Raw genomic sequence first — 24,074 nt, 5'->3', positions numbered from 1 at the left:
ATACATGCTTCTGCTAGGACACCCATGATTGTGTACGGATGTAGGTCTCTCTCGCTGTGGGCAAACATATCTTACCCATGGCTGATCTGTGCATGCCCCCCTCAGGGTACACAGGAGTCTCTGCATGGGGCCCCACGTGTGCATGAAGGTGCCTATTCCCACATGTTGTGCCCAGCAGCCTGTGCAGGTCTCTCTTTGTGTCTCCCTGGGGCGCCCCTGATTCTGTCTGGGGGTGAGCGCCACCTCTTTCTCCGCGCGGTGCCCCGCTCGGTCTGTGCGCGCAGAGGGGGCCCCCCCGGGTGCCCTCTCCCTACCTAGGGATGGTGATGCACTTGGTGTTGATGTTCTGCGTGGTGATCGCCTTCTCCAGCTCGTCCAGCTGCCCCGTCTTCTTCAGCTTCTTCACCAGGCTCTTCACCGCCTTCTCGCACCATTTCTCCTCCTGCCCGTTCTGCTCCCCTTTCTTCCAGCCCAGGAGCCGCTTGACGATGGGGGGGGTGAACGGCAGGATGGAGGACATGCTGGCTCCCCTGCCTGGCGCTCCGGGAGGCAGCGCCCCACCCAGCCGCTGCCGCCTCCCGCCGCGGGCGGCCCCTCGCTCCGAGCCCGCCCGGGACCCCGCTCAACTTGGGCTCCCCCACCCCCGCCGGGCAGCAGCGCACAGGGCCGGAGCCTGGCGCCTGGCTTCGCTCGGAGCCCAGCCCCGCGGCGCCCTCAGCAGCCCCGACTGGCGGCGGCAAACTTTGCCCCGACTTCTCCCGCGTTCCCCTGAGGCCGAGACTCCTCCGGCCCCCACCCCCGCTCTGCGTGTGCGGAGAGGCGGCCGCTCCGGCTCATTCCCAGTCTGCCTCGCATGCAAATCGCCGCCCGGCCGCCCCGGCCCGGTTCCCACCCCCGCCCGCCCAAACGCAGTGGCTCGCGCTGCTGAGGGGAGCGGAACAACTGGCGGCCAGCGCCGCCCGCGGCCCGGCAGCAACCCAGCACACAGGAGCCGCCGAGAGCCGAGGGGGGGTTCCCTCAGTGCCCCCCCCTGCACACAGCGAGCCTGGGGAACGGGGGGGGGCTTCCCTCACTCCCTGTGAACCCCCCCTGCACCCAGCGAGCCTGGGGAACGGAGGGGGGGCTTCCCTCACTCCCTGTGAGCCCCCCCTGGACACCGCGAGCCTGGGGAACGGAGGGGGGGCTTCCCTCACCCCCGGGGAACCCCCCCCTGCACACAGCGAGCCTGGGGAACGGGGGGGGCTTCCCTCACTCCCTGTGAACCCCCCTGCACACCGCGAGCCTGGGGAACGGAGGGGGGGCTTCCCTCACTCCCCTCACTCCCTGTGAACCCCCCCTGCACCCAGCGAGCCTGGGGAAGCGGGGACTCCTCTCCCTGTAACCCCCCTGCACACAGCGAGCCTGGGGAACGGGGGGGGGCTTCCCTCATCCCCTCACTCCCTGTGAACCCCCCTGCACACCGCGAGCCTGGGGAAGCGGGGACTCCTCTCCCTGTAACCCCCCTGCACACAGCGAGCCTGGGGAAGCGGGGGCTCCTCTCCCTGTAACCCCCCTGCACACAGCGAGCCTGGGGAACAAAGGGGGGGGCTTCCCTCACTCCCTGTGAATCCCCCCTGCACACAGCGAGCCTGGGGAACGTGGGGGGCTCCTCTCACTCCCTGTGACCCCCCCATGCACACAGCGAGCCTGGGGAACGTGGGGGGCTCTTCTCACTCCCTGTAAACCCCCCCCCGTGCACACCGTGAGCCCGGGGAACGTGGGGGGGCTCCTCTCACTCCCTGTGACCCCCCCATGCACACAGCGAGCCTGGGGAACGTGGGGGACTCCCCTCACTCCCTGTAACCTCCCACGGAACGTGGGGGGGGGCTCCTCTCACTCCCTGCGACCCCCTCATGCACATCATGAGCGCCGGGAACATGGTGGGGGTTTTCTTCTCTGTGACCCCCTCATGCACACAGCAAGCCTGGGGAACATAAGGGGGGCTCCCCTCACTGCCTGTGATCCCCTCGTGCACATGGCAAGCCCAGGGAACCTAGTGGGGGCTCCCCTCACTCCCTGTGTCCCCCCCATTCACATGGTGAGCCTGGGGAACCTAGGGGTTCTCCTCACTCCCTATGACTCCCCCATACACACAGCGAGACCAAGGAATGTAGGGGCCTCCCCTCAGTGACCACCCCATACACACAGTGAGCCTGGGGAATGTAGGGGGGCTCCCCTCACTCCCTGTCACCCCCCTATACACTCAGCAAGCCCAGAGAACATAGGGGGTCTCCTCTCACTCCCTGTGACACTCTCCCCCCAAACAAACAACCAGACATGGCAGGAGGCTAGCTTCAGTGACTCCTATACATCCAGTGAGTGGAGAGGGGGCTCCCCTTAGTGACCCCTCCATACACACAGCCGGGGAAGAGGCTCCCCCCAGGGACTCCCCATACACACAGCTAGTAGAGGAAGGTTCCCCTCAATGACCCCCCCCATACACACAATGAGCCGGGGAGGGGAGTCCTCTCAGTGACCCCCTCTCCATACACACAGTGAACCCATGGAGTGGAAGCGGGGGGGGGGGTCCTCCCTATTAATCACAATGCCCAGGGAGTAGAAGGGGAAACTCCACTCTATGAACCACCACCCCCGAAAAAAACCCACAGTAAACCCAACCGCATGGAAGGGGGATCTCGTCTCAATCACACACACTCTCTCTTTCTCAGTGGGAAGACCTCCTCTCAGCTAATTACCTTCCAGCTTCACAGCATAGGAAAGGGTGGATGTCCTTCCCCTACTCGCATACTCTAGAAAGGGTAACAATTGACCTTCCTCTCCTGGGCCCCTCACTTATCCCCACAGAGTACAAAGGGGGACTTCCTCCCCGTGAACCACCCTCTAAATAGGCAGATTCTACAGAGAGTGAAAGGGGGGGAACTCCTCTCAGTAAAGGTTACACACACACACCCACTGCTGGGGGTGGTTCCCCAATCCCCCACTGCTGGAGCTGTCTGAGTGTAGGAGAGTTAGGGTAAACTGTGTTAAAAATCTACCCTAACAATGATCTGTGGGGTTAAAATGGCATTGAAACTCGTGCTGCAAAAAATAAACTGATACAAATGGCAAAGTCCCTCATGGCCAAAAGGAGAGAGACAGGAACTGGAAACTAGCGTTGCATGCCAAAATCTAAATAGATAGGCCCCGGATGAAGCTATGTCTTCACTATAAAAAAGACTTGTTTTTACACTGAGAAGTCCTAGTGGCAACAAGGCAGTGTAATTTTACCTCGATGTAGCTAGCTAATTTGGTATTCCACTCGCCCACCTTGCCACTCCCTTTTCTAGTCTCCCATGATCTTTTACTCTAAATCAGACACAAATGGCACAGTTGAGACACTACACCAACGTGCATTCTCTTACATTCGAGTGCCTCAAATGTTGGGTGCTGATCCAGGCCAACATTTCAGAAAGTACCCCTGATTTGGTGACTCAGTTTTTGGCTGACCAGCTTGAGACATTTTAACTGCAGCAGTGCTGAGCACCTGTAAGTCTTCTTGGCTTCATGCTTGCCTACACTTAGAGTGCTTGATGCAGCTGCACCTCTGTAGCGTTTAGTGAAGACACTACCTATGGTGACAGAAGCCCTCCCGTCAACATAGTATGTCTACATTGGGAGTTCAGTCAGTATAACTGCATCGTTCAGGGGTGTGGAAAACACCTGAGTGACATAGTTGTACCGATGTAAGTTCATAGTGTAGCGCTGTAGGATTCAATTTGGAGTTGTGGTTGCTCAACGCCTTTAAAAATTAAAACAATTTCTACAGATGGTCATCTTAAAATTAAGGCACCCAAAAACATCAGTAGGTAGCCAGCTTTCCTGCTCGTTGGTGTTTTTTTTGTTTTTGTTTTTTTACCATTAGACAGATTGGGCCAAATTCCAATCTTGCTTATTCTAGTGTAAATCAGGAGTAGATCCACTGAAATCAGTGAACCATAGCCTGAACTTCACCAGCACTGTGGTCAGCACACCTGAAAAAGAAAAGTATTTTGTCACAAGATGTAGAATTAATTTTTAAGATTATGAATATTAACATTTTATGGGACCGCTTGTGTTATTTCTGGGTTTACCTGTTAAAAAGAGCTATCTTAAGGAAAATGTCTCTCTGAACCCCTAGACAGTATTTTTTTTTCAGTATTTCAGAGAGTTTTGGACACATTCGTAATGGAAAAATTAACAGACAGGAAAATGACGGGATTGTCCCAATTTTACATGGTCTGGATATCTTTTCTGGTTTATAAAATGTTTGATGTCTTAGAGGCTACCTCTAGGCTGAAGAAATACAAGCCTTGTATAGTAATATAACAATTGTCTTCACCTTTTAAAATATATCTTATATCTTGTATTCATACCTCTGTAACACAGTACGGGTGCAGAGGCATCATCCACTGGATTGTGTTCGTACTGAAATGTAAAGATATGTAGTGCAAAGTCTTACAACGTGGTAAAAGTTCTAACTCTCCATGATTTATGTATTTGAAAATACCTAAAATAAGCAATAATATTTTCATGGATAATATGCATTTCTTAACCTTTTAATAACAGATTAAAATATTGACAGTCCTACTACAAATCTTTGCACAGCTGGTTAATTAATAAGGCCTATTAAATTGATAGGAATGGGATTTAAACTTTACCTTCTAAAAGTTTTAGATTGAGCTTTGAGTGTCAGCAACAATATTAAATTAACTGGTATTATAAGAAAAAATAGCTCCTCTTCAGCACTCTCTCTCTCCCCAGAACTGCTTTTGGCTGCTTTCAAGATCAAGGAACAAATTCTCTGTTCCCTTTGTACCACTAAGGTAATAAAAAGGGAGTTGGGGGAGGGATTTCCCCAGGAATTTAAATTAGCGGGGGAGTTCAAATTTACAGAGAGGTTGGAAAAAGACTAAACTGGCAACAGTGGATGTAACTAGTTGACCACTGGGAGTGGGGATGGGGGAATTCAGAGGGGATTTAGGGAAATCCCTGAGTGTTGCAGTTCCAATCAGGCACAGAGCTAGGTCAGCTACTTCCCAAGCACTTTCCCAGCTACCAAGTGCCATGGACATGCCAGGACAGGGAAGAAACATGGCTAGAGCATGCAGTGCTCTGACTATGCACAGCTGGCAGATGGTTCTTTGAGGACAGCAGGTGCATGTTGGAGCAGCCCCCAGTATGCACTAAACTGTGCTTGGGGCAAGGGAGGGAATCAGGGACTGATACAGCTCTGCTCTTACTGTCTCCCTCCCCCTTTCTGCTGCATCCAGCTATAGAAACATTAAGTCTACTTTCTTTCCAGTTATCTCATGCCTATCTGTGCACACCCTTGTATTAGATGCAAAGCTGTAATCTCATTTATCCATCAAGATAAGGTGGGTGAGGTAATATCTTTTACTGGATCAACCTCTCGTGGTGAGACAAACTTTGGAGCTTACACAGAGCTCTTCTTCAAGTCTGAGAAAGGTATTCAAAGTGTCACAGCTAAACACAGGTCTGAACAGATAGTTTAGCAGAAATAGTCAGCACACCCACCTTGTCTCTCTAATATCCTGTGACCAACATGGCTACAACAACACTGCATATAATCAGGGCTGGTGTAACCACTAGGAGAACTAGGCGGCCGCCTAGGGCACCAAGATTTGAGAATGCCTCTCACCCCCACCTGCTGCTGCTTCCCCTCTGCTTGGCACATAGCGTGCAGGGCAGAGGGAGGAAACAGCGGGTTCCTCCCTGCACGGCCAAGTGGGCCGGGCTGGCTCGACTCAGGAGACTAAAGGTGGCTTGTCCTGCTGTGGGCGTCTCGGTCCATGCCCAGGCCAGGTCAGGACGGGGCGCTTGCTCACACACCAGGAGTCCTGGTGTAAGGGCCGAGGCTGGGTCTCAGCAGGGAGCCAGAGAGAAGGGGGGCTGGGCTTTGGCGTTGGGAGACAAAGGCTGCAGGGGACGGGGTCCCTGCCCCCTGGAGCCAGAGGTGGTATTTAACTTCTTGTTTATAAGATTGGTACGATCTGGAACTATCATTTGCTGTTTGTTCCCCACCCCCCAGGAAAAAACAAAACTGATTTTTTCCTTCTCACTAAAAAGTAATTTAAAATGAGATGAATTATTTTTTTCTGAAACCTTATGTTATTAATGTAATGGTATTTGTATATTTTAAGCTTGCAACATTAATATTGCATTAAATATGATTTTGCATATTAATTTATGCTCCAGGGGGAAGGGAGGAGGAGGGGGAGGTGGAACGCAGGGTGGAAGTTTCACCTAGGGTGCAAAATATCCTTGCAGCAGCCCTCCATATAATATTCATCTAGGTACTTATTCATACACAGAATCTTTGCTGTGTAACAGAGCAGAAGGACAATTAAAAGGGAAGTGGGTAACTTTGTGAAGTTCACCAAGAGTGATGTGGTTAACCATGACAGTATATTGCAATCGATTGCTGAACGTGGTTCTGTCCAGCTAGAGTCATTCATTGGATAGTGGGGGTGACATGTTCAGTGTCATGGTTGGATAAATGACTGGATGAAGTGGTAGGACATGACCAAGGTCGGAATAATTGGGTATGCTATACCAGATGGCAATTTTGATATTATTTTTAGGGCCTCTGGGTGGCCACTGGTAATTCTAGGACTGAGCAGTTGGGAGGCAAGAAATCCATCTGTGTATGAGTGAGGACACCCATGTAATGGTGAGATAAAGAGATACCTGGTCTTTGGGAAAGGCAGAGCACACTGGTCAGAAGTATGAATTTTTCATGAAAGCTACTGTGGGCCATTGGGAAATGTTAGCATAGAGAGGTAAGATAAACAGGCAAAGAAAGGCAAATGGTTTGGTAGTGTTTGTGCGTGCTTTTGAATGAGGCTATATTAGAACGTTAACTTGTAAATAAGAGCTATGACCTTTAACTTTCAATCTCTGTCAAGCAAAATATTATGCACAGGGGAAGGTGTGGGAGCTTTCCATGGTTAAAATAATATACATACCATCTACAGTATAGCATTTATATACATACAGTACTATCAGACGTGCAAAACAAGCCTACACGGGTGAGTCAGACACAAATTGAGAAAAGCAAGGATATTCTGATTTAACTATTTCTGCGCTATGAAACATACAACTCACAGCATAGACAAGCTATTTCAAGGTTCTACACTATTATTCCTTTCAACATATGAGGAACATATATGTGTCCAAACAAAAGCTGCTTTGTTGGAAGTCAGTTGTACTGTACATTAATATATATGTCTTAATTCAGCAATATATTTCAAGGCACATTATGAGCACAAAAAGCACACGTTTATTTGAAAATTTTACTTTTTCTTGTTGCAACTAACATTACTATAAGTGAAAGAAATGAAAAAAAATGGTTCCACCTCCTGCCCCTTCTCCCCTCAGCCTGTGTGCTATGCGCATATGCAGCACTTTGTGTATAGACACTTTCACTGCCTCCCCTATATAGTCCGTTAGTCATTTCTCTGTCATTTGCATGGGTCTTTCACACAACAACAGGGTAGAGAAAAATGTTTAAAAACACATGTAAAAGTAATTGTAAAACCGCAACAATTGACAGGGAGTGCTAGGGGAAGATGTAGTATCTGAAATACATTTTATTTTATTTTTTTTTAATTAACTAGAGTTCAAATTGGTGGTGTCCCTTAAATTCAGCATATGCAGTTCTCCATGAAAAAAAAAATCTCACACAACGCTGAGCATTTACTTGAGCTTGGCTGTGAAGTTCTTTACAAATTTTAGTAGAAGTGGTGCACAAGTAATATAGGTCTTCATACTTAGTCCACATTAGTTAAATCAAAGTTTACTTAAATTATCTTTCATAGGCCCCCAACTTAGAAAAGCGTATGCTTAAGTGAGAGGCTACATCGGGACACAGTGAGCAACATGTGCTACAATAGTGCACAGGCATTTCAAATAAAAGCCTTTAAAAGTAGCATTTTCCAGTTTTTTTCCAAACTATGGACTAGCTTTAAACTAGTTTAGCTGGGGTGGGAGAGGGGGAGGAGAATCATCTGCTGTGCACAACCTTGTATTAGATGCAAAGCTGTAACCTCATTTATCCATCAATATGTCAGTATTATGGACCAAACCAATACTAAATACTAATGTACATAAAAGATCTAATGGTGCCAAAGCAATTGTTGAGCCAAGTCAGTCAATAATTCAGGTTCAAATATATAGATATGTATTAATAAATAAGTCTGGATGGGTTATTTTGTCTTTTTAAATGCAGGTTATGTGACCTTCCTTCCATTCTGTGTGGTCACACATCAAAGGGCAAACAGACACAAATACCCCAAAATGCATGGAATTAATATAAAAACTGTTGTACAAACCAATGAAAAGTAACAAGTTCAACATTTAGTCTTGTTCTCTGTTCTTTCATTATGTTGTATGGATGGATTTTTGAGCTATATATTTGACTTACTGTGCTATTTTTTAAATTTGTTTTGCAACTTTATCACTATAGTAACAAGTTTACATTTTGGGTGGCTGGTTTTCACAGTGACATACATACCTTAGCCTCTGCTTGCAGAACTTGAGTCTGCCTTCCGTGTCACCCTCAAACTTCTGCTGAAGTCACTAGGTGTTCAGATGCACTAAGACTTCAGGACCAGCCTTGCGGTAACCAGGGCTGGCTCCAGCGTTTTTGCCACCCCAAGCAGCAAAAAAAATAAAATAAAAAATAATAATAATAATAAAGCCACGATCGGTGGCAGCTCAACCACCACCACTTAGGGTGACCAGACAGCAAATGCGAAAAATTGGGATGGGGGTGGAGGGGTAATAGGAGCCTATATAAGAAAAAGACCCCAAAATCAGGACTGTCCCTATAAAATTAGGACATATGGTCACCCTACCGTCACTTCATTCTTTGGCAGCAATTCAGCAGCAGGCCCTCTCCGCCGAGAGGGACTGCAGGACCTGCCGCCGAATTGCCACCGAAGAGCTGGGCGTGCCACCGAAGAGCAGGACCTGCGTGCTGCACTGGTGCCTGGATCCAGCCCCGGCTGTAACCTCCAATACTGTGAAGCTTGTTTATAGAAGTGGTTCTCAACCTTTCCAATCTACTGTACCCCTTGCGGGACTCTGATTTGTCTTGCATACCCCAAGTTTCACCACACTTAAAAATCTACTTGCTTCCCAAATCAGACATAAAAATACAAGTGTCACAGCAATTTTTCAGTAATAGTGTGCTTACTTTCTCATTTTTACCATGTAATAATAAAATAAATAGACTGGAATATAAATATTGTCCTTACATTTCAGTGATACTTGAACCTGTTTTTCATTTGTGAGCCTTGTCATTCTGGGAGGCAGTGAAGCAACAACAACAATTACGTTTTTCTCCACGTTGAATCTTCCTACTCTCAGGGCCAGCATTAAGGGGTGGCAAGCAGGGCAATTTCCCAGGACTCCATGCCACAGGGAGCCCCACAAAGCTAAGTTGCTTGGGCTTCGGCTTCAGCCCCAGGCAATGGGTCTTGGGCTTCCGCTTTCTGCTGTGGGCCCCAGCAAGTCTACCACTGGTCCTGGTGACCCCCATAAAAACAAAATCACAACTCACTTTGGGATCACGGCTCACAGATTGAGAACTGCTGATATAATACATAGTGCAGTATACACGTCTGTATGAAATCTTAGTTTGTACTGACTTTACTTTTATATAGCCTGTTGTAAAACTAGGCAACTCTCTAGCTGAGTTGATGTACCCCGGAAGACCTCTGTGTACCTCCCCACGATACGCATACCACTGGTTGGGAACCACTAGTTGTGAAGCAGAATGGCAATCCCAAAATGTTCCAATGCAACACAGTGTACAAACTGGAGTTTTTGTTAATAATTATCTGTTTGCAGTAAAGTTGTTTTATAAGAGAGTTCTCCTAGCTAATGTGCAGAACTTGTTTCTTGGCATATGTAGTCACATGTTGCATCTGCTTGCATGCATTGCCTTTTCCATTTTTCCATATGCTGATCACTACTGGGCTGTGCAGCAAAATGCAGAGCAAGATCAGGAGGACATGCCCACATGACCCTGAGGGGGCAGCAGTTAATGGCTGTGATCAAAGCACTTTGACCAGAAGGCAGCAATTGCAATAGAACAAATTTCCATGGGGAAGGGTATAGTGGGTGGTCTGATGGTTGAAAGATAGGGGTACCTTGTGTGGAGAGGGGATGCAGCAGGACCACCTCCCCATGGTTTGGAGCAGTGACTTGAAATTTGGTGGGGGTGAGGGGGCTTTGGTTCAGGGATGATCCTTTTGCCATCACTGTGAAAATCCATCCAACTGTGATCAAGTTATAAGCTTTAGAAAACTCGCAGTTTGCACATTCTAAGTAGAGCTTTAGATTTTAGCAGCTAAAATTTCTGAATATTCTGTCCTCGTGGAGCATGCTTGAGACCCTTAATGTTCCTAGTGTCGACCAGATTGTGCATGTACCATTCCTCACAGAGAGACTGAGCATAATATGTAAATAGATTTGGTGCCATTAGGTAGTTGCCTGGGTTTTGTAGGACCAATAAAACATGTGAGCCATTCACAGCGCATTCTCTGAGCAACTCTTAATAGATGGGAGAGATTTGTGCATGACAGAGGAGGCCTCATGTGGTTGACCCGCAGCATAAACCACAAATGTCTGGGGAGGGCCTAGACCAATCTTTCCAAATGTGTTAACAATCTTGATTTAATGGGCAATTAATTATCTTTAAGGTAAAAATTCTAATGTAGACATATCCCTGAAATGGGCAGTATAGAGATGGAGACTGATGATGCTTAGGTGGTTGATTGTGCCTTGGGATATTGTAGTGCAGAGATAGCATACTGAACACATCGGCCCACACTGAGGCATCTCTTGCACCTCCTGTGAACACCTGTAGACCCAGAACTGCTGCGATATTACACACAAATGGCCCCGTGTTGTCATTCTTTGTTAATGCACATATTTCCTTGTTCAAAATGTTGCAGACCACCACCAATGATTTTTTCTTTCTTTTTTAATTTGTAAAGTCCTATTTCTCTATTGCTTGGAAGTTGATGCTTATGTGACCACATCGAGATGGAGGGAGAGTCTCTTGTGGTGTGTAATCTAGCAAAGAAGTTGTATCCAGAAAAGGTGTATGTCCAGGCTTGAAAGCTCAAAAAACAGAGGCTCATTGCAGGTATCTCACAAGCTGGATTCCAGCTGCAAGCATTTTATCTGAAATGGGGGATTCTTTCCTCATGCTTCCTATTATGAGTGCCTGTTCCCTCTCTGTTCCTTGCTGTTTGTATACTCACCTCCTTGCCAGGGCACATCTGTTTAAGTCTTCATTTTATTTTTTAAACTGGGCATTCTATATCCAACTGAACTTTTAAAAAGCTATTTAACAAGTTAATATTTTTTTCCTTTATGAATGGGGCCCTGCCTTGCTTTTGCAATACCACCTTGTCCACAGCTGCTGGAATATCAGAAACTATGGTACAAGAATAGACCTCTTTAAGGAATACTTTATTGTACACAAGGGAGATTCACAGGGAATATATTTTAACTGAAAAAAAAATCACACATATTGTTAGAAAGTGTTACTAATTGGCTGCAATCTTAGATACCAGCGATGGGCTCAGACCAGAGTATTGGAACTGAATACTCCTGAACTTTGGGAACATTCAGATCTAGATTAAAACCAAGCCGCCTACGTGCCCATCTGTTATATAAACAATTTGTGCTAGAATTGGGAGAACGCAGGTTCTCTTGCAATGTTTATCATACGTACAAAGGAAAGATTTAGGTCTCCGTCCTGCACCACTGAAGTCAATGAGAGTTTTGTTACTGATTTTAAGATGCATAGAGTTTAGTTAGAGTTATTTACTCTTTCCTCTAAATGCAAGTAAGCAGCACAAGTAAAAATGTTTGCATTTTAAAGGTGTACTTAATCATTTACCATGCTTTTTAATTTTACCTCTTTTGATCTTAAATGTTCTGGCTTCTGAGGGGCAGTTTCCATAATATCAAACAAGGATCCTTTTCGTCATAGCAGCAGAAAAGGAGTGGCACAAAATGATTTGCCCATGAGTAATATGTCAATATTTATACATAGTTTGCTTAGATAAGAACAACAACTTAAAGATGTGTGGGAGAAGCCCCGCTTGGCTAGTCTTTGTGGAGCAACTCTTCAAGCACTGCAGAATCCCAAGTGTTGATTTTGCCTGCTGACAGTTCAATGTGTAACTGAAGAAAGTTTCTTCTTTAAGATCAAAAGCTGCGCCACTGCCATCCCTCAGCTCTTCACTTCTGTTGGGATTCCAGCTACAGCATGCTGACAATCACAGAGGGAATGCAGCCATGCTGGGTGTAATTAATATAAGGATCCTCTAAGCACACGGCAATTCTGAGTGAGGGGAAAAATGCACTGGTCTCCTTAATACTTTTCACTCAGTCCTCTTTAGGGTGTTCTCTATTACAAGATGCAGTTCTGAGGGGAGTTACTCTTCCCTTTCCTAAATTGAAGCTCTGTTTAGGAGAAAAAGTGACAGGCATAGAAGTCACACAGAAAGGGACAGAGATTGCAAAGGAAACACTCCTGCACTGTGGGGGGAAGAGAGTTGTTTATTCTTTGTTTGTTTGTTTGGACAGAGATAAGGCCCTTTGTGTGAGGCTCTTTGATGGCATGTCTGACGCACTTACAAGGGTCTACCAAAGCATCCCCAATCTGTCAGAACAGGGAAAAACAATCAAGACGGACCACAAGTCAAATTCACTATATGCAAAAGGGGGATTCTACTTTATATGAACACCAACGGCAGAACTACCAGCCCCAAGGATTAAAAAACCATGAATCAAGACCCCAGAATATCATGAGATTGGCTTGAAAATCATGAGATTTTAAAAAACTAATTAATGTTAGGTTCTTTTTAATTTGCCTTTTGGTTTTTGAACCCGTGGGGTTTGCATTTCCCAGCTTTTCTCTGCACCCGTGAGGGATGAAACAAAATGAAAGCTGATATTCTGACATAATTATATAGCTCTAGGAGCTGGGGCTCTAATCAAACACCAAACAGCGTGAGACTCGCAATAAACTGGCTGGAGCTGGCAACGCTGCAATGGGAACTGGTGCTATGCAGAGAAGGGAGTGAATTATTGATATGTGGGGGTGGGCAGGCTAAGGAATACATGGCTTGAGATGCAGGATTCAAGCAGCACAAAATGCTGAACATCTCATACCACACAAACACCACAGAACTGTGATATGCAGCCACGTTTTTTTTAAAGATGAGCAAAACAGCAAAAGTTGTCGCTGGATTTCAAACCCTCCACAAAGCTGCAGGCTGCTCAGACATATGGTTTTGGTACAGGCCACTTCCTAATTGTTTGAGATGCTCATTTCATGTCATTGTTTACAGGGCTCCTCGTAGTATGTCAGACTGGTGACTTTTAAAATGTTGACTTTTTTTCCCCAAGGATGTAGTACTCTTGAAAGGGACTGGGATTGACATCCCCAGAGAAGCATCTGATCTGTAAAATGCTGGCGACACCGACCTCCTTTCTAAAGTGGTTTAAGAGCTGGTGATGAAGACCCCTATATAATTTCACTAGGTATTATTATTGTCCAGCAAAGCACTTAAGCACATGAAGTCCCAGTAAAGTCAATGTGAGCTGAGGACGGGTGCCTAGCTCTTTTGAAAAATCAGACCACGGATTTAAGTGCCTAAGTATAGACTTGGGGAGATTTCCAAAGGTACAAATGTTTTCAGTGGGAGTTAGGTGTGTACTTCTGTAACTGTCTTTGAAAATCCTTCCTTTAGGCACCTCTTTTAGAAAGTCTTGTCCCCTGTTTACCTATCAGCACTTATGTCCATCCCTAGGATAGCTATTCTGTGGCTGCTGATGCAAGTGCTGCTGGTGAGGGTGGAGGGTAGAAAGCGATAATGTTAGTTACCTAACAGTTATTTGACTGAGTCATGCAGAACTGGCTCAGTGCAGTTGAAACGGAAAGATGATTAAGCTGAACACTGAATATAGATCCCCATGTGATCACCATAATTATTTCTGCAATCTTGGCTGATTTGAAAGGTACCTTTTATCCAAAATCAGCCCTGTTTCTTTTTTCCCCACCTACCTCCGAGGTACTAGAGATGTTTTCAGCTTTTCATTTTGAGTAACTAAAATGTAATTTATGCCCACTGAGTGGGGTGACAGAACCATAGTGTAAATCAGACTGTTTATCTGTCTAAGGCCCTGATTCAAATCCCAGTGGAGTCAAACAAACATAATATTTATCCACCTTTGTAAAACATTTTGAGATCCTTAGATGAAAAGGCAGAACATTACTTTATCATTAAATGTCCACAGCATCTTGGTTTACTCATGTATTTTCACATATAATACCTACTTATATACTTCCATCTCTCTCGTAATGCTACACAAACCATATCTTTAGTGGTTTAAGGTACAAAAAGCAAAATCTAACCCACCCTGGGGAACTTCAGACTAGTAAGCAAAATGATAGAAGTAATAATCTAGAACATGATGGGTTGTAATAGCCAGTGCAGACATTGTAGCTGGAAATCTGACTCTTTGTCATATGTTTACAAAACATCAAATAGATCCATAAATACTGCATAGCTTAAAAGACTTAGGTCCTGGTTCTACAGTCTGATCCATATGGGTAGATCCTCGGCCAGCAAGGATATACTGAAGCTTAGCAAATAAATCTGAAATTGTTAGCTCTTTGTCCCTATACAACTCTGTGCGCGCACAGGTTATACGCGCACAACAACAGGTTATAGATACATGGCTTTACATCAATGTGAATTTCCAAAGAGATTCCAATATTCCTAAGAGAAGAGAGTTCTGTGTTGGAAATTTAATTGGACCTGGCAGCCAGAATGAGCTAAGGGACAGCCTTTTCTGTCCCGAATAACTGTTGTATCTATAAATGGTCATCAGACTCATTTTCACATGGTTTCTGGTTAAAGTATGGCATTAAAATATAGTGCATCTTATTGAAAGGCATGGTGCTAAATAGAGATGAGGAAGACTCATATAGCCTAATTCTGGCACCTCAAACATTGTGAGGAGGAGTTTGAGAGTTTAAATCAAACATTATTGAGTTCTGTCCTAGGGCCATCTGGGTGCTGGTTTAAAGCTTGGCATAAATTGGAAGGCTGCTCTAATTTCCATCCTGTTGCCAATGGTCCCTAAAGGGCTCGTGGACCAGCTGGGGTTTATCAGGGTATAGGGGCACCATTCCCCCTACCATGGAACCATGAGGATGGCAGTACAGGACCCAACATGGCAGGCATCTTGTTTTCATCAGAGGGTGCCCCTACATAAGAGGAATTGTAAATTGGTTGTATCTTCTGCGTTTATGGGAGCTTTGCAGCTGCAGACCAGCGCAAAACTGCCACAGTGCAGAACAGGATATTATGAAGTGTTAATTTACTGGTGTAAATCCATTATAATTATCTGAGCATTTGACCTTTGATCTTTGCTTTTGTTGGGTCCCAGGTGAGGTGAGTTGCATGTTACTGTGCAGTAAATTTTAATATGTTGGGTCTTTTCTCATTATCCATACAACTTGTATTGCAGAGAACTGTGGCTCTCAAACCTTTCCAGACTACTGTACCCCTTTGAGAAGTCTAATCTGTCCTGCATACCCCACGTTTCACCTCACATAAAAACCACTTGCTTACAAAATCAGACATAAAAATACGAAAGTGTTACAGCATGCTAGTACTGAAAATTTGCTAACTTTCTCATATTTACCATATAATTTTAAAATAAATCAATTGGAATGTACTTACATTTCAGTGTATAGTATATAGAGCAGTATAAACAACTCATTGTCTGTATGAAATTTTGGTTTGTACTGGCTTCGCTAGTGCTTTTTATGCAGCCTGTTATAAAACAAAGCAAATATCTAGATGAGTTGATGGACCCCTTGGAAGACCTCTGCATACTGCCAGGAGTAAGTGTACCTCTGGTTTAGAACCACTGCCACAGAATACATATGATACAAGAAGGGAAACTTAGCAAGTTGAAAAATAATTCTTTAGCTAGTCACTCAAAGGCCCAGGAGATCTATTACTTTAACAGCAAATCACAACATAAAATGTACAAATTCTATTCCCCCTTTTTGCACTGTCATGTTGCAACTTGCATTCGTTAAAAACTCTTGCAATTTACTTCAGGCCTTTGAACATTTCAGCTCTACCTGTGGTATGTGAAACTGTGCTCTCTCCTGCTGTTTGAACAAAGAGAGGCCTCAAGTGGGGATGGAGGGGGGAAAGGAAAGAGATTTAGAGACAGCCTCCCAGATGTTGCTTCCACAATGTGAGAGACAAAGTCTTTTGTCTCTACCGTTAGTAAGGCTACAGAACAATTTATCTGATTTGTGCAGGGAGTAACATTATGTGGCTTTCCATTGTCTGTGAATGAACATCCCTCTTGCTTAAAATGTTACATGTGATAGAGTTGTTAGACCTTAAAGAGACAAAGACCCATTTCTCTTCAGGGTAATTAACATTAAACATGAGGGAGCACAAATCAACATTTTGGAAATACACAACATTATACTTATTCTTGCTATCACATAGAACCACAGATGTGTGTGGTGCTTTCCAGGCTCTCGGTAAGGCATGGACTCTTTCCTGAAGAGTTTATAAACTATATTGGAGATAACTCCTTTTATATCCTAAGCAATTAAAGGAATTTGCATGAGGGAGCAGAGCGTCAAAGCTGATCACTGATGGAGTGTTAGGAACCAGGTTTGTTGGAGTGATTTGAAAGAGGAGAGGAAGGGTGCACTCAATAGTGAAAAGGACAACTGTTCTAATCTTAGGGGGCAGTATGGAAGGAGTAAAATTAAGAGAGGGAGAAACAGGCAAAAGACATGTTTAGAGGAGTGCACTATGAGAGCTTAGGTCCTTCGAGGGGATGCAGGAGGAGGCCAGGACTAAGACGCACACAGGAGTGGACTTTTGCAAATTTTTCAGGTGAGGATGAAGAAGAAGAAACCAGAGGAGGGATTCAAGCTGGGGCTGCAACAGCTGAAGGGGAAGAACTGGAGGGATATGTGATGCTCAGGAAGGCACAGAGGAAGGGGTTACAGTTGTTGTCTTGTCCCACGATAATCATAGCAGGCCACAAAATTCAAGAATTAAACAATTCTTACAGGGTCCTTTGTAAGGGTTCGATCCAAGGTGTCAAACCTGAAGAGCACAACTTTCCTTCCAATGTGTCATTCAAAAGCATGGGCAGGTGTTGACGCCTGCTCCCAACACATCTTGCAAAGAGAACATATTTTGATCCCATCAATACTGATTTTCATTCTGGCAGTGTGTCCTATCTGCACTCCCATGATTGCGGATGCTACTTTAATATCAGGGTATTCTTTACTTTTGACCATTTATTTCAGCTAGTGTTTTCCTTGAGAACGTGTCAATATCTTCAACTATTGTCATTCCAACTCAAGTGTCTGAACTTCAGATTTTGGCCATATTATCTGCTACCTCATGCCCATATATAGCAGCATGTGATGGAATCCACTGAAAAGCCAATTTATTGCCTCATTTTCAGATCCTCTGTGTCTCCTTATGAATTGCATTGTTCTTTGAAAGGAACCGAGGATTACTGCCTGTGAGTCACAAACATCACAACATTCATCTCTCTATATTTTTTTTGTTTATTTAGTTCAGTGCAGTGAGACTAGCTTTCATTTCAGTCATATAATCTGAGCTGATATATCCCGAAACAATGCTCTTTCTTGTACTCTCTCCATTTGGCCCCTGAAAGAAGACACCATAACCACCATTCTCGAAGGATGTGTTTGACGAACCATCAGCAAACACCTGAATCTGTTTGCCTTGTGACTGATACTGTTGAATGGTCTTTTCTATAGTTTTTCTCGGTATGGCCAAATTTGGGTGTTCCACCAAGAAGCGTTCCAAAAGGGAGATTCGTGGATTCTAAGGCCAGAAGGGGCCACTGTGATCACCTAATCTGACCTCTCATATAACATAGAACTTCCCCAAAATAATTCCTAGAGCAGAGCTTTCAGAAAAACATCCAATTTTAAAATTGTCAGTGGAAGAGAATCCACCATTACCCTTAGTAAATTGTTCCAATAATTAATTACTCTTACTGTTAAAAATTGACACCAAATTTCCAGTCTGAATTTGTCTACCTTCAGCTTTCAGCCATTGGATCATGTTATACCTTTTTCTGCTAGATTGAAAAGCATGTTATCAAATATTTGTTCCCCATGTAGGTACTTATACACTACAGTCAAATCACCCCTTAACCTTCTCTTTGTTAAATTTAAGAGATTGAGCTCCTTGAGTCTATCACTATTAGGCATCTTTTTTTAATCCTTTAATCATTCTTGTAGCTCTTCCCTGAACCCGCTCCAATTTATTAACACCCTTTTTGAATTGTTGACACCAGAAACTGGACACAGTATTCCAGCAGAGATAGTATTCCAAGGAGAGACGTTTATTAAAATAAAGAGGCTTAGGCGTTGAAATTATTGGGCATACAAGCTTCTTCATGGACTTTATCCTCCTATCATCATCAAATGCATCCATTTCTTCAATAGCTTTTACCTACCTTTTGAAACAAGGTGATTGTTTCAGCCTTGATTTAGTTTTCTGATTTCTGAACAGACCTGAACAGTGATGAGGTTAAAGTACAGAACAAAGATGATTTCCATGCCAAATTAGCTTTTCTTTTCTATGATTTTCATGAGGTTGAACATGAGACTCTTGTTTACAAATTGTTGTTGGAGTAGATCTTACAGTTCCAATTATCATGTGAATGGCAGACGATTGCACAACATTGATCTTTGCAAGATTACTGAGAACAATATGTGACCAGACATATGTGGCATATTCAAGTATTGGATGAACTATTGAACAGGACATTCTTCTTAGTGTCCTAACACATGAATCCCAAATGGCACCAGCAATACAGAGCAGAAGATTCAGCCTCTTCTTTGCTTTGGCTGCCATCTTTCTGACTTGTGGTCCGAACCATCTTAGTTCTGTGTCCAAGGTCATTCTAAGGTATATCAGTTCCTCTCAATGGCAATACCTTCTCTATCAATGTCAGTTTCAGACTGTAGACAAGCCCTATGGGAGCAAGTTGGAGCAGTACAGAGTCACATATGCCCAGGCAGGGGAGGTTCCCAAGAGAAGGGGGCAGTCCACAGTGATGAAGGCAAACGAGAGGTGAAGCAGCCCAGAGAAGAGGCCTGAGGTGTCTCCAATAGGAACCTTGGTGAGGGTTGAGGGGAGAGAAGAGAAGCCAGACTGAGGTGGACGGACAGGAGACCTAGAGAACAGGAAGTTGAGGCAATAGGGACAGACAATGCACGCAAGGTGTGAACGTGGGGGGGCGGATGGGGGTAGCTGGAGAGGAGGAAGGCGAAGTTGAGGGAGGCTTTTTGATGAAAAGGTTTTTTACAAAAAATGTTTAAAAAATGTTTGGTGAGAAATGTTGCTATTTTTCAACCAGCTTGTAGAGTGGTGGACTTCTAAAAAAATATCTAAATGTTGACAAATCTTTTTGAAAATTTTTCCATATTTTCCAGCCAGCTGGGTTATTTACATCTGTGGAAATGGAGAGTAAAATACTGCCAAATCCGAAGTCCGCACTCACTCACATCAGTGGTAGAGATTTTATACCCACTCTACATTTGTTTTGCTCTGATTGTCAGGAACAGGGGCGGCTCCAGGCCCCAGCATGTCAAGTGCGTGCTTGGGGCGGCATGCCGCGGGGGGCGCTCTGCCGGTCGCCAGGAGGGCGGCAGGCGGCTCCGGTGGACCTCTCGGCGACCAGCAGAGTGCCCCTCCGGCATGCTGCCCTGTTTGGGGCGGTGGAATGTCTAGAGCCGCCCCTGGTCAGGAAACATCAATTCCAGGGCTGAGGAGAATCAAGCCTACAATATTTAAGGACCTGGAGAAAGAGTTGATTGTATATTTAACAGGAAGTTGAGGAGATCAAAGGCATTTAAAAATTGTTCTGTTTTTAAATGATACTCCAGCTTTATTTTGTTTAGAGCAAGCTGGGGACCTTCTTAAAGAGGATAAAAGGAGAACAGCCACATCTAACAAAGACATTTCCCCTCTCCTTAATAGTCAAGACAACTTGACATCTCCGTCCAGCAAAAGCAAAAGAGCCATTATGCACTGTTACCAGAAAGGAAGCTATTTTATCCTTGAAAAGAAGACAGATGTTATCTCCTACAAAAGAGGTTAAGTTCTGCAGAAGTTCAGTGCTGTTAATAGATTGTTATGACAACACGTTGTTACATTTTCAGTGAACAATACATATCAGAGTGCTCTATGCAGGATCAGCTAAGAGAGAGAAAATACAAAACACAAGAACCTCAGAATCTGATACTGGCTTGTCACGTATGCCAATGAATACTCTTTATTTAAGTGCCACCTTTACTCTCACTTAGCCATACCCAACTCAAAGCGCACAGATGCCTCTGCGTGAATAAAGGTGGCACAATCTGGACCCTAACGAATTAAGATGTAATAATGATTAAACTCTGGAAAGAAAGTCTTAGGGCCTCATCAAAACCAGAGTCAGAAATCCTGATCTGACATCAATGGGAGCCTTTCTTTCGATTTTAAAGGGGTTTTAACCAGGCCTCAGGCACAAATTAAAAAAATAAATTGAGCACATGCTTAATTCTATCCTTATTCAGCAAAGCACTTTAGCACAGGAGTCAAGCATGTTCTTAAAGTTACACCTGTGCTTAAGTGTGTTGCCGAACTGGGACCTTAATGTGCAAGTCAGCAGTGTAATTCAGTTCCATACTTTGCATATAGCATTCAGACAGTCTTACAAAGCTGAAATCTTAGCATCCATTTAAAATGGGATTAGAAAGATTACAAATGACAGGATACCAGAGGAAGAAGACGCTCTACAGAGGAGGCAAATATTCCCTCCTTGCATCAGAAAGTGGAATGAACAGGCAGTTTCCCATCTCTGGAGCCACAGCTGATGTTAACAAAGTAATTATAGCAGCACCTGCCAGAGTTACTGTAGTCAAAGTGATGCCAACTTTTCCACTGGAAACCCTTATATTCAGCGTTTTATAACTCAGCCGTAAAAATTTGCTTCAGGCTGAAAGTCGGCATGTAAAACTCCCAGCCCTGCAGCAATATTTTAATACAGTCTCTTCCCCCACCCACTCCTTACTGAAAAACCTGTGAATATTTTTTACGCTTGAGATTTGCAATTAAAAAGTGTTGCGGGCGGTGTGTGTTACTGGATAGGGACGGAAGGAAGGAGGTAAGGATGAGGTTTGCACACATATAACTCTAAAAAGGCTTCATAGGTTGAAATGAACTCTGATGTCATCCCACTCTTCTGTCCAAAAGGAAACTATACTCTTTAGTTAAAACTTTTCAATGGTCAGGAAACTGAAAGAAAAATGAACATCAGTCACCATGTATGAGCTGTGACTTTTAAATATATATTTTTAATATGCATATGTTTATACTTTTCTAGGGTATCCTCTATCTGAGGATCTTAAACTGATTGATAAACATTATCTACCCTTTCATCACCAGATCGATCTACCTGGATCCCTCTGCCCATCTGTCGCTACCTGATCTGTCTGCCTATCCATCTACCACTATCCTACCTACAGCTATCTATTGATCTATCATTGCCAGACCCTAGCTATCTATCAACCCCTCATCCATCTACATAGCTCTAGCTACCTGCCTAACATCACTATACCTATCCACCTATCTATTCATCTACCTAGCTACCTACCTGTCTATCATGCCCTTCCCCTTCCTATAACAACTTCTGAGCTGTGTTCATTAGAAGGTATCTACAGCCTGATTCGTTTAGCTTCTGTCAGAGCTATTCAACACCAGTCTCAGCCAGCTGGCGGACGAATTTTTCTGTGGCTACATGGCTGCCTTCTGTAGCGTGCAGTCAGCACAAGAGGGGAGAGGGTGTCTTATGTTGATGGGTTTTTGTTCCCTGTCCCCTTGTGCAGCTTTTCTTTCATCCTGATTCAAAAGGATAAAGCCCTGGCGCTGCTCCTCCTCTCCACTTCCAGCCCATGGCTGCAGTCAGAAGAGTTATGAGGCTGTGAGTCAGGCCTCCCCTGCTCACCCACGGACGGCTGCCTGCTGGCTTTGTGGTCTCTTCTGGGAAGATGCACAAAACTTTTGTTTCACTAACCTTAGCAAAGCACTCCCTATGACCAACATTGCCCTCAGTTGCTCTTTTTGTTTTTAAACTTGTAAATCTCTTTGGCTTCGAGACTCTCCTAGCTTTGGATAGCAAATGTTGCCAATCCCTCAGGGAGAAAGCACACTTTCCTGTGCTGGTTATCCCAGTGATATGCTCAATGGAGGCCTCTGAAGGATCGGCTTTGGCCCCTTCTGTAAGGCTATGGTATGCAGGGGATATCCTTGAGTGGAGGAAGAAGGGGCAGACTGCAGGACCAGGAGACAGATCTAGCCTTCCCCAGCTGCAGGGAACTGTATCTTCTGAGTCAGGATTAAGCAGCTGTGGAGCTGAGGTTTTGCTGACTAGCAGCCTTTACTATTAAAAAGAGTATTTGTTCCAGGACAGCACTCACCAAAGGTATTATTTGCCAAGGAATTGGCAAAGAAAGCTCATCTGGGCCATGCAGAGGTGAAAGTGGACCGGTACAGTGTACTGGTAAGAAGTGGCCACTGGTACCGGCCCGTACACAGCTGACGTTAAAGCACTGCATCACTGCCCCTTTCCCTTCCCCTGTTGGTGGAGAAAAGGGGATGCTGCCCCAGGCAGCCTGGGCCAGGGCCTGGGGCTCCTGGTTGTCACTGGTACCACAGCAGTGGCTGGAGCTCCAGGCCCTTTAAATCGCTGCCAGACCCCCAGGTGGTGAAGCCGGGCAGCATGGAAGGGCTGGCTGGGGAAGGCTGACCCATAGCTGTGCCCCTTCCACCCAAAGACCTGCCCCTTACAGGGTCTGGAGCCTGGCCCCTATACCAGTTAGCCTTTTATGTTATTTTCACCCCTGGGGCCAAGTCACACATCAGCTGAAGTGAGATGACAGGAAACACAGCAGAGATTGAGACATTTAAAACAAGTAACATCCAATCCATCCTCAGAATGATTTTTTCAGTCTGAGGAAAGTAAATGTACACTCAAGCCTGTGTTCTAATGAATAAAGTGCTAAACCGTGCCTTTTAAACACAGTCTGGAGTAAGGGGCCGTGGGTAGCTACACAACATCTCCCAGGACAACCTAGACTGAGGCACTACGGCCAAGGAGTAATTTGTTTAAGCTCTTTTCAGGGTGCCCTTTACTCTCTCTCTTCTCCCTTTCCTCGCCATGTATCCAGCCAGATTCATTAGTCAGCACCAGGTGTGCGGGGGGTGTGGGGCAGAGCCATGGATTTGCCTTCCCCTCCTTTCACTCTCTCCCCCCTCACTTTCTCCCTGGCAAAAGCATCTAGTCCTGCCTCCAGCACCCATAGCTAAGATCCAGGTAACCCTACACAGCCACACAAAAGTTCTTACCCATGCTGCAGAGGTGTTAGGCCTAGTAAGCATTTAGGCCAAATGAGCCAGATTCTTATCACAGTTAGGCCAGTATAAATCCAATGGAAGTCCACTGAAGTCAGCAGAGTCACTCTGGATGTACACCGGTGCAACTGAGACCAGACTCTGGCCCACTCTGTAGTTTATCACTTTTGAAACAAAACCCTACTCTACTAGTCTTCCCTTTGTTGTCAGAGCAGAACACACACTTTCCTACTGAAAGTTCAACCTAATTTTGGATATTTTTGCCTAAATATAAATGTCACTGAAAGCCCAGCTCTAGACCTTTGGTCTTCTAGTTTCACCCTTCTCTAAGCCTTGGGGAAAGTTATGCAACAGGAACTCTGTGGTGAATCATCTGGCATTGCAGTACATTAGGAAATGTTTGGTGTAATCTTGCATTGGTTTCTTCAGTTTATCTGTGGTTTACTTTTTCTCTTTTAGAAGAAAGTAGCGTGTTCACCTTTCAAAGGGTTGTCTATTGCCCTAATCTGA

At 44.9% G+C, this 24,074-nt stretch overlaps 1 protein-coding gene across 3 annotated transcripts in view; it reads right to left on the bottom strand.

Annotated features, from left to right (window-relative positions):
- SMAD3 (SMAD family member 3) overlaps positions 1–24,074 on the bottom strand; it is a 288,894-nt gene that overhangs the window by 104,936 nt on the left and 159,884 nt on the right. For 2 of the 3 annotated variants that reach the window (XM_050967589.1, XM_050967590.1), the window contains exons 3-4: positions 4,392–4,443; positions 3,896–4,010 (exon numbers count right to left, since the gene is read on the bottom strand). Coding sequence is in view for 1 of the 3 variants with exons in the window: in XM_050967587.1 (XP_050823544.1) it covers positions 315–520 (206 nt within the window). In the remaining 2 variants the exon portion in view is untranslated. Of the gene's footprint in view, positions 1–314; positions 558–3,895; positions 4,011–4,391; positions 4,444–24,074 lie in introns of those variants that run through there. The other variant, XM_050967587.1, reaches the window with a different exon arrangement.

The sequence above is a fragment of the Gopherus flavomarginatus genome, chromosome 9 (genome assembly GCF_025201925.1).
Source record: "Gopherus flavomarginatus isolate rGopFla2 chromosome 9, rGopFla2.mat.asm, whole genome shotgun sequence".
Classification (NCBI taxonomy): domain Eukaryota; kingdom Metazoa; phylum Chordata; order Testudines; family Testudinidae; genus Gopherus; species Gopherus flavomarginatus.
Note: the sequence above shows the minus strand (reverse complement) of the source record. Positions and strands in the feature narration are given on the sequence as shown.